General features: G+C 47.1%; 1 protein-coding gene across 1 annotated transcript in view; it reads right to left on the bottom strand.

Annotated features, from left to right (window-relative positions):
• Nucleotides 1-11,998, bottom strand: part of GFUS (GDP-L-fucose synthase) — a 28,362-nt gene extending 16,364 nt beyond the window's left edge. Inside the window, exons 1-4 of the mRNA XM_040352206.1 lie at nt 11,935-11,998; nt 6,174-6,326; nt 1,298-1,412; nt 116-244 (exon numbers count right to left, since the gene is read on the bottom strand). Coding sequence (XP_040208140.1) covers nt 116-244; nt 1,298-1,412; nt 6,174-6,316 — 387 coding nt within the window. The 5' untranslated portion in view covers nt 6,317-6,326; nt 11,935-11,998. The remainder of the gene's footprint in view (nt 1-115; nt 245-1,297; nt 1,413-6,173; nt 6,327-11,934) is intronic.
• Between the last annotated feature and the right edge of the window lie 3,989 nt (nt 11,999-15,987).

Here is a 15,987-nt window from a genome sequence, read left to right as displayed (position 1 = left end):
CCACTAATTGGTACCCAATTTAAAAACAAAATTAAAAAGCTGCAGCCACAAGTGGAAGATTAACAACAGCTCTAGTCACCCTCAAACAATCGTATACGATAAAAAAGACACTTACCATGGTCTCGTCTATGGGGTAGGTGGTCTTGTCAGGGAAGATGCAGGTGGAGAGACAGGAAACCACCTTCTCCACCCCCAACTCGTACGCAGAGTGCAGGATGTTGTCGTTAATATGGAGATTGTTCCTCTGGAATGGAAGGGAAGATGTTAGAGGAGGGACACAGGAAATGGTGTAAACTTTTTTTTTTTTTTTTTTAAATGTACAGAATATAAAAATCGGCACACTATCGGCCTGAGAGGTGGCCAAAATATCGTAATCGAAAAAACGATAATCGGTCGATCCCTATAACACTTAGCGAGACCTACCCTTCCCGTTACATTCTGCACACACTAGGCACAGAAGCAGCTCCATACTAGTGTGGTTAGTGTACGTCTTTCAGGATGCTGTGCCGGCACATGGCATGCCTGTACTCCTGTGATCAGACTCTGACATGCCCCCCGCCCAGCAATTCATTGACAGCCACCATACTGCTGTAGGTAGGAGGGGGTCTAGGGATATCAAGCATCCCCTGCTGATGCGCTTGCTCAGCCCTTGAATACATCACATCTTGCACACTGCTGTAGGTAGGAAGGGAGGGTCTAGGGTAGGGGTTTCCAAACAAAAAGGCCACATTACTGTCCCTCAGACTTTAGGAGGGCTGGACTGTGGCCAACAAGCGTAGAAAAAGCGCCGATGTGAGTGGACAATGTGTCAGGCTTGGGGGTCAACGGGAGAATTTTCGTCCCCAGCGGGTGCGCCCCCATTGTCAGCGGGTGCGCCCCGCCATTGGCCTCAGTGGGAGGAACAGCGCCACCGCCATTGGCCTCAGTGGGAGGAACAGCGCCACCGCCATTGGCCTCAGTGGGAGGAACAGCGCCACCGCCATTGGCCTCAGTGGGAGGAACAGCGCCACATTTTCGGGGTCAGTGACAGGAATCATGCCCAATTGTTGGTGTAGAAGGAATAGTTTATTGTATCAGTGGGATGAATAGTGTCTCAAGGGTCTAATGAAGGCAAGCAAAGGGCCACATCTGGCCCCCAGGCCGCAGTTTGGAGACCACTGCTGTATACTGTAGAGGTCTCTTCTCAAAAAAAAAAAAAATCTCCGAAAAAGGACATTATATGTATTTTCATCAGTATTTTATGTTCCCAACAAATACGAACATACAGGCGTTGCACGTTCTATCCACCACATCTTACCAAGAAATCCAGGTTATACTTCATATTCCGGAACAGTCCGCCCACCATGGCCGCCAAGTGAATGACGTGGGTGGGTTTGTGCTTCTCAAACAACGCTCGGGTGTCTGCAGCGCTCCTGGGGAACAAAAAGATTTGAGGAGCCTGGTCACAGAGCGATAGCAAATATAAAACTGATCTCACCGAAAATATCGCACAACATAGGTCTGCTGACAGTGCTGCCTTTTAAGTAGACCCAACCTTACCAAGTGAAGATGTGCCATGTTAGAAGAAAAATATTATTTGTACCCAAGTAGGGTCCTCAAAGATTTACCTTTTGGAGTGCTTAGGGCACACCTGTTCTGTAGCCCCATAGCTGTATAGCCACAGTACGAGATCACCTAAGGCACTGGTCATCACCTCTGTCCTCAGGGCCCACTAACAGGCCAGGTTTGCAAGATAACTGAAATACATCACAGAGGATATCATTTGCTGCTCAGCAATTGCAGTTTTCTAGTCTTCATCTGCCCAAGGTAATACAGGGTTGATGACCACTGATCTAAAGCGCTGGTGTCTTGGCCTGCTAGCCTCACCAGATCTGGAGCAAGATTTGATAATGGTAATACTGTGTTGCTGGAGAAGAAGCTTTACTATTTGGCCCACCAATCATCAGATCGCTGTTCCTGCTCTGTGTTCTCTTTGCTGGAGAGGAATCTGTACCTGAGGAGCTACAGCGCAAAGATCGCCCCGCTTCCGTTTCATCCATTCTGTGGATCTGTGCTTCCTCTACCCTTAACGTTTACCCCACCAATTTATCATATCGCTGTTCTCTTTGCTGGAGAGGAAGCTGTACCTGAGGAGCTACAGCGCAAAGATCTCCCTGCTACCATTTCATCCATTCTGTGCTTCCTCCACCCTTACCGTTTACCCCACCAATTTTTCATATCGCTGTTCCTGCTCACTGTTCTCCTTGCTGGAGAGGAAGCTGTACCTGAGGAGCTATAGCGCAAAGATCTCCCTGCTACAATTTCATCCATTCTGTGTTTCCTCCACCCTTATGCCGCGTACAGACGGTCGTTTTTTGGGATGAAAAAAAAAAACGACGTTTTTGAAAACGTCATTTAAAAATGACCGTGTGTGGGGAAAACGTTGTTTTATGTCTTCTAAAAAACGACAAAAAAAAATTCGAACATGCTCGAATTTTTTGTGTCGTTTTTCAAAACGTCGTTTTTTGTGTCATTTAAAATGATAGCGTGTGGGCAAAACGACGTTTTTAAACCTGCGCATGCTCAGAAGCAAGTTATGAAGCGAGCTTCAATGGAACAGAGTACCGTCGTACGTGCTGAACGTAACCACGCTTTGCTAGAGCATTTTAAAAAACGATGGTGTGTAGGCAACGTCGTTTTTGAAAATGAAGTTTCAAAAACGTAGTTTTATTTCATGATTTAAAACTTTGGTTTTTTTTCATCACAAAAAACGACCGTCTGTACGCAGCATTACTGTTTACCCCACCAATTTTTCAGATCGCTGTTCTCCTTGCTGGAGAGGAAGCTGTACCTGAGGAGCTACAGCGCAAAGATCTCCCTGCTACGATTTCATCCATTCTGTGCTTCCTCCACCCTTACTGTTTACCCCACCAATTTATCAGATCGCTGTTCCTGCTCACTGTTCTCCTTGCTGGAGAGGAATCTATACCTGAGGAACTGCTGGGCAAGTATCTCCCCGCTTCTGATGAATCTATTCTCTAGATCTGTGCTTTCTTCTACCTCTCCCGATGCCTCTTTATCATTACCCCACCAGTCACCAGGGGAGCAGCACTGACATGAGGAAACAAAGCCCTGCTGCTTCCAAGATGACCTTCTCCATGCACAGATCATGCAGAACAAGGCATGGCAAGTCAGTAATGGGGAAAAATATAAATTTTAGAGAGACAGCTGGTGTCTAGGTCTTTGTACAGCTGCCACAGTACCGGCCCACCTTAATAAACCTTATGAGCGGCCCAGACACCTTCTCCGTGGTTCAGTCATCATCATCTTAAAGCTTCACAAATTCCCAGCACACTGCCAGAGGGGGTGAGCTCCGGGCCCCGCAACATAAATCAGTGATAATGTTTCCCAGGATCTATGATGAAGTGACTCCATACTATAGAAAAAGCAGTCTCCACTCTCTTGCTGATGATAAAAAAAAAACAACAACACACACACACACCAACCTGTCGTCATTGTAGAAACAGGGGCTCACTACAAAAGTGAGGAGAAATGTATTTATTATATTTATATATATATATACACACACACACATACATACACACACACACACTGTACACACACAACGGAGGCCTGTGTACCCAGCCTTTGGCTGCCTCCTGCTCCACCTAAACAGTCCCCTACCCATCCAAGCTATCTCTTGCGCCACCTAAGCTGCCTCCTAAGTAGCCGCCCCCCCCACCAGCTGCCTTCTGTGCCACCTAAGCTGCCACCTGCGCAGTTTCCCGGCTGCACCCAAGCAGGCCCCCCTCACCCCACCGGCTGCATCACCTAACCCGTCTCCTGCACTGCCCCCCCCCCCCCCCCCGGCTGCCACCTACGCAGTCTCGGGCTGCCACCTGCGCAGTCTTGAACAGTCCTCTCTAGTAAGCCTGCACTCTGATGCCGCGTACACATGATCATTTTTCAGCATGTCCAAAAAACAACGTTTTCCCAACTTCATCATTAAAACGGCCTTGCCTACACACCATCGTTTTAAAAAAAATGCTCTAGCAAAGCGCGGTGATGTACAACACGTACGACGGCACTCTAAAGGGGAAGTTCCATTAGCCTTTGAGCTGCTTTAGCCGATTCCGTGTTAGTAAAAGACGATTTGCGCTTTTCTGTCTGTTACAGCGTGATGAATGTGCTTACTTCATTATGAACGGTAGTTTTACCAGAACGAGCGCTCCCGTCTCATAACTTGCTTCTGAGCATGCGAGGAGAATTTTACGTCGTTTTTGCCCACACACACGATACATTTTTTACCCGAAAAACTACATTGTTTAAAACGACGTTTAACCACTTACTGACGGCCGTACGACTATTGACGGCCGCAGGGTGGTTCTAATTCTCTGGGGCGCCGTCATTTGACGTCCGCCCCTTTCCGTGTTCCCCGCGCGCGCTCCCGAGCGCACAGGGGGGAACTTCTGTGCTGGCCGTGTCCCTTGGACACAGCCAATCACAGATCGCCGTGAACGGCCAATCGGAGTGGCCGTTTGCTAGGCGATCTGTGCGGCCAATGAGAGATGATCTCATATGTTTACATATGAGATCATCTCTCATTGCCGGCTCTCACAGACAGCAGTGCTGTCAGGTAGAGAGGAGACGGATCTGTGTCTCTTGTACATAGGGACACAGATCGGTCACCCCCCCCAGTCACCCCCCTTCCCCCACAGTTAGAACACGATATAGGGTACACATTTAACCCCTTCCTGACCCCCTAGTGTTAACCCCTTCCCTGCCAGTCACATTTATACAGTAATTAGTGCATATTTATAGCACTGATTGCAGTATAAATGTGAATGGTGCCAAAAATGTGTCAAAAGTGTCCGCCATAATGTCGCAGTGGCAATAAAAAAAAAAAAAAAAAAAAAAAAGCAGATCGCCGCCATTACTAGTAAAAAAAAAAAAATAATTCTGTCCCTTATTTTGTAGGCGCTATAACTTTTGCGCAAACCAGTCGCTTATTGCGATTTTTTTTTTTTACTAAAAATACGTAGCGGCCTAGACTGAGGATAAAAAAAAAAAAAAAATTGAGCTATTTATTATAGCAAAACGTAAAAAAATTTTTTTTTTTTTTTCAAAATTGTCGCTCTATTTTTGTTTATAGCGCAAAAAATAAAAAACCGCAGAGGTGATCAAATACCACCAAAAGAAAGCTCTATTTGTGGGAAAAAAAGGACGCCAATTTTGTTTGGGAGCCACGTCGCACGACCGCGCAATTGTCAGTTAAAGCGACGCAGTGCCGAATCGCAAATAGTCCTCTGGGCAGGAAGGGGGTTTAAGTGCCCAGTAAGGAAGTGGTTAAAAATGCAGCATGTTCAAATTTTTTTTTGGTCGTTTTTCAGAACCTGAAAAATGATGATGTGTAGCCCACACACGATCATTTTAAATGACATTTTTGAAAAACGACGTTTTCTTCATGCCGAAAAATGATCGTGTGTACGCGGCATTACAGTTTCCTGTAGCATTGTGTACACTAAATATTAAAGGGGTTTTCCACCCATTTTTTAAGTTTATTAAAAGTCAGCAGCTACAAAAAGTGTAGCTGCTGGCTTTTAATAAACTGACACTTACCTGCTCCAGCGACGCGCCGGCCGGGGCTCCGCTCCTCTCCCCCCCTCCCCGGCCGGCGTCTTCATTGTCACTGTGGGCACCCGGCCGTGACAGCTTTCGGCTTCACGGCCGGGCACGCACTGCGCATGCGCGAGCGGCACTACGCATGCGCGCGGCCCGGCGCTACGCTGCTTGATTGGACAGGCGATCGCCTGGGACCTGTCACTTGTCTCAGGCGATCGCCTACAGGGAGGGGCTGCCAAAAGGCGATATGACGTATCGCCTTTGCAGCCCCTCGGCGGAAGGAGGAAGTGGGACAGGAAGTCCCCTTCTCCTGAAGCCCCCACTCCCCCCCCCCCCAAAAAAATTACATGCCAAATGTGGCATGTAAGGGGTAGAGGAGTGGGTTAAAAGGAAGTTCCATTTTTGGGTGGAACTCCTCTTTAAGTGCAGCCCCTTGACGATGGCAAAGGCCAGCCCAAGATCTGGTAAACCAACCACCACTGCACTAAATAAATCCATGAATAATAACATAATAAATTAATCTACCTGTAAAATAAAAAATTGTATTATAACAATAACGTTTTTATTCTCACTTTAGATCTGCATCCTTGGAAGCCACGAAGATCCATTCTTCATCAGGACGTCCCTCTCCGTCCTTCACCACCTTCTCAATGGCCTTCCCCACCAGGCCGGAACCACCGGTCACCAGGATCCTCTTTGGCTTCTTCTCAGACATCTTACCTGCTCTGCGGTGGAAAGAAGAGGAGACAAAATAGGATATTACAAGTCAATGCTTGCGTTCCTTTCACTTAGCTGACCAACGAGGACACAAAGCCCCGCCTTCCACAGCAAACATCAGGAATTTACGGGAATATTTCAAGCGGAACTAAAAACTCAATCAACAATTCCCAGGTCTAATCCTCATCCTGCTAGCTTTAGTAAACACAGCGGAAGGTCCATTATATTTACTTGTTTTAAACCTTCAGATACAATTTAGTTTAATTTTTAACCTCTTGGCGCCGACAGTACCCATATACGTGCCCTTTAGGCGGGTGGACCTCAACGTCGAGCGGCCACATATACGCCAGGGGTTGACAAATTTGCTTGGAATCTAGGAGCCAGGTAAAAAAGTTAGGAGCCAGAAAACGCGCCCCGTCCCGACGAGCTTGCGCTCAGAAGCGAACACATACGTGAGCAGCGCCCGCATATGTAAACAGTGTTCAAACCACACATGTGACGTATCGCCGCGATTGGTAGAGCGAGAGCAATAATTCTAGTCCTAGACCTCCTCTGTAACTCAAAACATGCAACCTGTAGATTTTTTTAAACGTCACCTATGAAGATTTTAAAGGGTAAAAGTTTGTCGGCATTCCACGAGCGGACGCAATTTTGAAGCGTGACATGTTGGGTATGAATTTACTCGGCGTAACATTATCTTTCATAATATAAAAAAACATGGGGATAACTTTACTGTTTTATTTTTTAATTAAAAAAAGTGTAATTTTTTCACAAAAAAAGTGCGCTTGTAAGACCGCTGCGCAAATACGGCGTGACAGAAAGTATTGCAACGATCGACATTTTATTCTCTAGGGTGTTAGGATAAAAAAATATATATAATGTTTGGGGGTTCTAATTAGAGGGAAGAAGATGGCAGTGAAAATTGTGAAAAACAACATTAGAATTGCTGTTTAACTTGTAATGCTTAACTTGTAATACCAACGGCCACCACCAGATGGCGCCAGCTTACACATCTGGTGGTAATAACTTGTAATACCAACGGCTCACCACCAGATGGCGCCAGCTCACAAAAAATAAAAAAAAACCCTATTTCTAGTCGCCATGGCGACCTGGCGCCCTGATATACGCGGCCCAGTGTATACAACTGAGCGCGCTCCCAGCACAGTAGCCAACGAGGAGCGGCAAGCTCCCGACTGCAAGTATGCATCGAGATCTTACCGATCATGTGACCTCCAATCACAGCGGTCACATGACCCAAATGCCCGCCTTCGCCTCCTGGCTTTTAGAACCCTTAAAGGGCCGAGAGGCGATTGACGCCAAGGGGTTAAAGACAAAAATTTAACTAAATGTAAGAGTCTACTGCTCATTATGTGAAGGAAAAAAAAACAGACAGGGCCCAACGCTAAAAACCCTCCCCCCTCTGGGTGATCTCTGTACATTGCAGGCAAGTTAAAGGGGTTGTAAAGGTTCGTGTTTTTTCACCTTAATGCATTGCTGTCTGTGTCTCCATTACAGAGATTTGTCCTACTTACCATTAACCAAAAGTTAAATAAAATACCCAATTCTGGGTTGTCACCAGAACAGGAAGACTAGGAATACCTTAGAGTGGGGACACTATTTCTAGTGACAACCAGGGATCCCCTCACTTCCTGTTTTGGATAAGGGATAGGAAGTAAAAAAGGGAAATCTCCTTCTTCATGCAATGGGGGAGATTTACTAAAACTCTGCATAGAAACCAATCAGCTTCCAGGATTTATTGTCAAAGCTTCACTGAACAAGTTAGAAGCCAACTGGCTCCAATGCACAGCTGCACCAGACTGAGTACTTTAGTTTTAGTAAATCAGCCCCCAGGGGACAGGAAGTGTAAGCAGGATCGCCAGGCGAAATTAACCTCTTCCCGAATGACGGCTACATCGCGCTTGCACATTTTCCGAGAGGGTGTCTATTAAGGTCCCTGTGTGATCGTGCTTCCCGCACGCCCCCTGCAGCATGCCTCGGTAGGGATCTGATCGGGGTAAAGAGCCAGAGTGGCGGCCCTTTACCATGTGATCAGCTGTGTTCAATCGCAGCTTATCACAGTGTAAACAGCATTTGTCAGTTATTGGCCTTCCTCTCCTTGTGCTGACTGCGCATGAGGAGAGCTGGTAAGTGGCAATACACAAAGGGGGCATCTACACTGATGACCAGGGCACTGAGCATCAGGGTCCGGAGTATCAGTGCAGCCCCCATCACCGCGGCCCCAACAGCCCCTATAGCGCACTATCAGAGCAGCCCCAAAAGCCCCCATAGCACACCCCCAACAGCCCCCATAGCGCACCAACAGCCCCAACAACAGCCCCCATAGCGCACCATCAGCGCAGCCCTTACAGCCATCATAGCACACCATCAGCGCAACCCAAATAGCGCAGCCCCAACAACAGCCCCCATAGCCCACCATCAGCGCATCCCCAACAGCCCCCATAGAGTACCACCACCAGCCCCCATAGCGCACCCCCAGCAGCCCAAATGGTGCGCTATGGGGGCTGTACTATTTGGGTTGCGCTGATGGTGCGCTATGGGGGCTGCGCTATCAGTGCAGCCCCAAAAGTCCCCATAGCGCACCGCACCCCCCCAACAGCCCCCAAAGCGCACCATCAGCAGCCCCTATAGCGCACCCCCACAACCGCCCCCATAGCGCAACCATCAGTGCAGCCCCAACAACCGCACCATCAGTGAAGGAGGGAAAAAATAAAAATTAGCGCAGCCATCATAGCACACCATCAGCGCAACCCAAATAGCGCAGCCCCAACAACAGCCCCCATAGCGCACCATCAGCGCAGCCCCCATAGCGCACCCCTCCCCCCAACAGCCCCCATAGTGCACCATCAGCGCAGCCCCTATAGCGCACCATCAGCGCAGCCCCCATAGCGCATCCCCCCCCCCATAGTGCACCATCAGTGCAGCCCCATAGCGCACTATGAGCGCAGCCCCCCATAGCGCACCATCAGCGCAGCCCCCCATAGCGCACCATCAGCGCAGCCCCAAAAGCCCCCATAGCGCACCCCCAACAACAGCCCCCATAGCGCAACCATCAGTGAAGGAGGGGAAAAAAAAAAATACTTATTTACAAAATCTTATAAACAGAACATAGAAAAAAAAATGGTGATAAAATAGCACCAAAAGAAAGTTCGGTCAAAAAAATAAAATGTAAAAAAAGATAAAAATGTCATTTGTTTGCAGTGTTGTACAACCGCGCAATTGTCATGTCGTAAGTGCGAGAGCGCTAAAAGCTTAAAAGCGGGGTAGGAAGGGGGTAAAAGTCAAAATATCCTGCAACAAAGAAAAGGAATGCAGCCACCACATTTAAAAAAGGACAGATAAGCTGCAATATATGACATTTTTCTTGGGATTACATCCACAGTAGAAGGCGGAGTTGGCAGCACGTGTGACGTGATCTGAGCGCACTCCAGGTGTGCAAACACTGAGAATAAATAGCCGGATACACACCTCAGGAAAACACCCGACACGGAAGAGGCGACAGGCTGCCTGGCTGGTTGTGCCAGAATGTAGGCACACCAGGCACCTAAACATTGAATATCTCGTTACAATGACACGTTTGTAATATCATCTCTTGGAGGCCTGGGGGCGGAGCCTGCAGAGGACCCTCAGCTGGTCCGAAGGGAGAACGGCTCTCCTGTTGCCGTCAATCACAAAATGATGGGAGCCGCCCTAAAAAGTGTCCGAAGATCGTCACATGGGAGCCGCTGGCACCAGAACAGGCGTCCTCATTGGAAGATACAGCGCCTTGAAAAAGTATTCATACCCCTTGAAATTTTCCACATTTTCTCATGTTACAATCAAAAATGTAAATGTATTCTATTGGGATTTTATGTGATAGACCAACACAAAGTATCACATAATTGTGAAGTAGAAGGAAAATAAATGGATTTCAAAATTCTTTACAAATAAATATGTGAAAAGTGTGGGGGGTACATTTGTATGGCGCCCCCCGGAGTCAATACTTTGTAGAACCCCCTTTCTCTACAAGTCTTTTTGGGGATGTCTCTACCAGCTTTGCACATCTAGGGAGGGACATTTCTGCCCATTCTTCTTCTTTGTAAAATATCTCAAGTTCTGTCAGATTGGATGGAGAGCGTCTGTGATCAGCAATTTTCAAGTCTTGCCTCAGATTCTCAATGTGATTTAGGTCTGGACTGTGACTGGGCCATTCTAACACATGAATATGCTTTGATCTAAACCATTCCATTGTTGCTCTGGCTGTACTTTAGGGTCGCTACAATTACTTTGTATCATTAGAATACAATACTATGCAGTGTGACAGTTACCCGCAATCAGCAGCTCAAATGGCAATTTGTGGGGACCAATCAGAAAAAAGGTAGGGTCTCCCCCGACAAGCCCCCCTGTGTGTGCCAATCAGTATTACTACACAGATTAGTAAATCCCGGGGGCAAACCTTATTGTGAGCCAATCAGAACGTAGAAATACACATCCAACCAATCACTGAGTACAGGAGAGTTCTGCATCCCCGGTCCTGTGTTATCGGATCAGAGAAAGTGTCAGTACACAGCCAGGGGGCAGTATATAAAACTTACATGAGGGGAGGACATAGTACAGAACTTGGGGGGGGGCAGTATATAACTGACACAGAGCAGTGTGGGGGGGGGGGGGGAACAGTATATAACTGACATAGCAGTGTGGGGGGGACACAGTATATAACTGACACAGAGCAGTGTGGGGGGGGAACAGTATATAACCGACATAGCAGTGTGGGGGGGGGGGGGAACAGTATATAACCGACATAGCAGTGTGGGGGGGACACAGAGCAGTATGGGGGGGGGGAACAGTATATAACTGACATAGCAGTGTGGGGGGGACACAGTATATAACTGACACAGAGCAGTATGGGGGGGAACAGTATATAACTGACACAGAGCAGTATGGGGGGGGAACAGTATATAACTGACACAGAGCAGTATGGGGGGGGGGAACAGTATATAACTGACACAGAGCAGTATGGGGGGGGGAACAGTATATAACTGACACAGAGCAGTATGGGGGGGGGGGGGGGAACAGTATATAACTGACACAGAGCAGTATGGGGGGGGGGAACAGTATATAACTGACACAGAGCAGTATGGGGGGGCAGTATATAACTGACACAGCAGTATGGGGGGCAGTATATAACTGACACAGAGCAGTATGGGGGGCAGTATATAACTGACACAGAGCAGTATGGGGGGCAGTATATAACTGACACAGAGCAGTATGGGGGGGGGACAGTATATAACACACAGAGCAGTATGGGGGGGCAGTATATTACTGACACAGGGCAGTATGGGGGGGGGCAGTATATTACTGACACAGAGCAGTAGAATTACTGACACAGAGCAGTAGAATCTAGTGCAGCTGTGCATGGGAGCCAATCAGCTTCTAACTTCAGTTTGTTCAATTAAGCTTTGGCATTAAAATCTGGAAGCTTATTGGTTTGTAGATCTGCACCAGTATTAGCAAACCTCCCCCCCAGTATATAACTGACACAGAGCAGTACATGTGAGGTGGGGGGAGGGGGAGGACACAGAAGTGACAGAAGAAGAGAAGACAGAAGTTTGCTCTCACCTCTCTGATCATTCAATCCCTTCCAACACCACTTCCGGCTCTCACCTCCCCCGCTGCACGCCGGGAAATGTAGTCCTGCCCCGCCCCTCCCCTCCCCGGCTGTTAACTCCTCCAGCGCCGGATAGAAGTGTCTGTTCTGATAGAAGAAAGTCATTTTCCGACACCATCTGATGTGTGATAGGAGAATGGAGTCACTGTACTTACAATAATAAAATAACTAATAAAAAAATGAACTATTAGTTATTTTATTATTGTAATAGGTATTTTAACTTTTTATTTTTCCTTTAATTATTTTGTTAGTTCATTTTATTATTTCTTTTAATTATTTTACTAGTTATTTTATTATTTAATATTTTTTTCTTCATTGTTTTAGGTATTTTAACTATGTATTATTCATTTACATTTTTTTGTTAGTTAATTTTATTATTTTTTTTTATTTTTTTTATTAGTTATTTTATTATTGTAATAGGTATTTTAACTTTTTATTATTTCTTTTAATTATTTTGTTAGTTCATTTTATTATTTCTTTTAATTATTTTCCTAGTTATTTTATTATTTAATATTTTTTTCTTTATTGTTTTAGGTATTTTAACTATGTATTATTCATTTACATTTTTTTGTTAGTTAATTTTATTATTTATTTAAATAATTTCACTAGTTATTTTATTATAATTTTTTTTAATTGTATTAGGTATTTTAACTATTTATTATTATTATTATTATTATTATTATTATTATTATTATTATTAATAATTTCAATGAATTTTTTAGTTAACTTTATTATTTATTTAAATTATTTTACTAGTTATTATTTTATCATTTTTTTTTTTCAATCCTCGGTGACCCCGTGTGCGGTTTGGGCAGTTTACATTTTTAATTTTTTGGGGGGGGGGGGGGTTAAAGACAGATCCAAATATATATTTTTGTAACAAAATAAAGGCTTTTTAAATGCTTTTGAATCACATGTGTGGTGCAATGGCAGTTTACATACACGTGTGCCACCTGGACGTGCGTTTGCATTTGTGAGTGCAACAAGGGGTTACGGGATAATTTTTTTTAAATTTTTTTTAATACATTTTATTATAATTTTATTACATTTTTTTTAATCTTATCTATTATTTATTTATTTATTTTTGACTTGATTGCTAGCACAAAGGGTTAACAAACCTCTATGTCACATGTGTCAAACACAAGGCCTGGGAGCCGAATCCGGCCCTCCATGCCATGTCATGTGGCCCTCGCATCTCTCCTGCAACTGCGGCACCAACTTTGTCTCCAACACTTCACCTTGTCTCGACAGTCAGCATCCTCTGCCAGATCCTGCGCTTCTCCCTTGAAAGCCACGGAGCAGCTCGTCTTGACCTCCTGCACTTCTCCCTGCAGCCACAGAGAGGCTCGTCTTGGCCCCCCTCCCCCTGTCAGCAGCAGAGAGGAGGACATACCGTATTTATCGGCGTATACCGCGCTCTTTTTTGCCCCGAAAATCAGGGCAAAATCGTGGGTGCGCGATATACGCCGATACCCGCTTTCCCGCGCCGAGTTTGAATACTGCGCCGGCATATACCGAGCGCAGTACACTCGTGTATAGTCGGGCAGGCTCGGCTCCTCTCGCGCTTATGTCCTGGACGTACAGGACGTGAGAGTAGCCGAGCCTGCCCGACTATACACGAGTTTACTGCGCTCGGTATATGCCGGCGCAGTATTCAAACTCGGCGAGGGAAGGCGGGGATCGAGCGGGGAGGACGCCGCAGAAGGATGCCGGACACGACGAAGAGGACACCCGAAGCCGCAGACGGACGCCGGACCCGACGAGGCCGCCGATGGACGCTGCGCAACTCCTCCTACAGATCCGGCGCCTCTCTGTACAGCCGCCGCACCCCCTTATCTCCACCTCCCCTAATCTCAGCATTCAGCTGACTCCAGCCCTCCTCTGGTCCTCCTCCAGACCCTGCACTTTTTGCTTCCCAGCTTTGCAGTAGCACAAGGTAAAGGGGGAGGGGGGGTACGCTGTGATGTATGGGAGGGTGGGCTACTCTTGACTTCTGATGGTGGGGGGTCTTGACATCTGATGTACGGGGGGGGGGGATGCTCCTAGTCCTACCCCTTCTGATACAACCATCCCTTTGAGGAGGACCATAATCATAGCTCCCAACTGTCCCTGATTTGGAGCAACATCCCTCTGTCCCTCATTCCTCAAGTGTTTCCCAGTGCCAACCCTTTCATCTGATTTCTAAATTGCTTCATTTGTACATTCCAAGAGCCAATATAAAGGAAAAGTAGTGGTAAAAAAAACACTTGTGGGTTTATGCAATCTTGTTTTTTTTCTTGCACAATTCTCCTTTAAGGGGGCGTGGCAGGGGGTGTGTCCTATGCCTGCATACTTTTGCTGATAGGTGTCCCTCATTCCCACCTCAAAAAGTTGTTAGGTATGAATGTAATAATAGAAATAATAATGCGCTTCAATCATACTGACACCATAACAACCAAATCGGCCGCAGAGATCGACCCGCCGACCCCCCTCCGGTCCATGGCAGCATTTTCTTTCATGAAACCAGTCCCAGGTGCCAAAAAGGATGGGGGCCACTGCTGTAGGCGACCCTTCAGATCACTGGATGACCGCAGCTTCCGTCTGTGAAAACGTGGCCACAGGCCACGTGGAACTGCACATGCGCCGCTCCGGCTCGGCTTAGCTCGGGCGGGCGCATGCACATGACATCATAATGCTGCCCTGAATGCAGTGGGTGCGCCCCCCCAGGGCCAGGTGAATGGAGGAGTGCAGCAACTGACCGGGACGGCATGCGACTTGACAGGACTAGTGATTATCACCCCCATCTTCTCTGTACACCTCCTCATCTTTCTGTGCTGTCAGCTGTGTCCTTAATCTCTGATCATCTCTATCATGTCCTTAATCTCTGATCATCTCTATCATGTCCATAATCTCTGACCCCATCTCTTGTAGTAGGTTTGCAGTCTACTGTATCATGTCCGCACCCTCTCTGACCATCTCCTGTATCATGTCCGCACCCTCTCTGACCATCTCCTGTATCATGTCCGCAGTCTCTGACCATCTCCTGTATCATGTCCGCAGTCTGTGACCATCTTCTGTATCATGTCCGCACCCTCTCTGACCATCTCCTGTATTATGTCCACACCCTCTCTGACCATCTCCTGTATCATGTCCGCACCCTCTCTGACCATCTCCTGTATTATGTCCGCAGTCTCTGACCATCTCCTGTATGATGTCTGCAGTCTCTGAACATCTCTTGTATCATGTCCGCAGTCTCTGACCATCTCCTGTATCATGTCAGCACCCTCTCAGACCATCTCCTGTATCATGTCCGCACCCTCTCTGACCATCTCCTGTATCATGTCCGCAGTCTCTGACCATCTCCTGTATGATGTCTGCAGTCTCTGAACATCTCTTGTATCATGTCTGCAGTCTCTGACTATCTCCTGTATCATGTCTGCAGTCTCAGACCATCTCCTGTATCATGTCCGCACCCTCTCTGACCATCTCCTGTATCATGTCCTCACCCTCTCTGACCATCTCTTGTATCTGTTTGATGGGATCTGCCTGGGGGGATGATGTTTGGAGTATCTTTATCTGCTGATTGTTAAACTTTCTGGAATACAGCATGGGCACTACGCTAAAGTTAATGGTGAATGGGAGAGTTACGTTGCTCCCATTCGTGATTTGTTTAAATTTTGGGACTTCTGTCACTCCAGAAACGTGCACTGGGTCAGTCTGTGCTCCAGGGATGCGGTACCATCCCTGGCCGACGGTTGGCGCCAGAGGGGTTCTGGCAGAGTAAGTTTCTCCAGCAGCCAATCAGAGGAGCTTTTCCCTCGCGGGGCGTGCTGCAGAGGAGTATATCTGCGACAGGTGTCATGTGTTCTAAAATTTTCGCGGGGTCCCCGTTCCAGGTGCGGCATCCACCTTCAGGGTGCGCGCATCCATGGACCCCGTCGGCGCAGCCTACCTGGCCAAAGCTGCGGACTGCATCGAGCCTCATCCGGAGGCGAGAGGGGACCCCAGTGTTTCACTGGGTTCCT

Source organism: Rana temporaria, chromosome 5, assembly GCF_905171775.1.
Source record: "Rana temporaria chromosome 5, aRanTem1.1, whole genome shotgun sequence".
Classification (NCBI taxonomy): domain Eukaryota; kingdom Metazoa; phylum Chordata; class Amphibia; order Anura; family Ranidae; genus Rana; species Rana temporaria.
The sequence above is the reverse complement of the archived record's forward strand: the minus strand, read 5'-3'. Positions and strand labels throughout refer to the sequence as shown.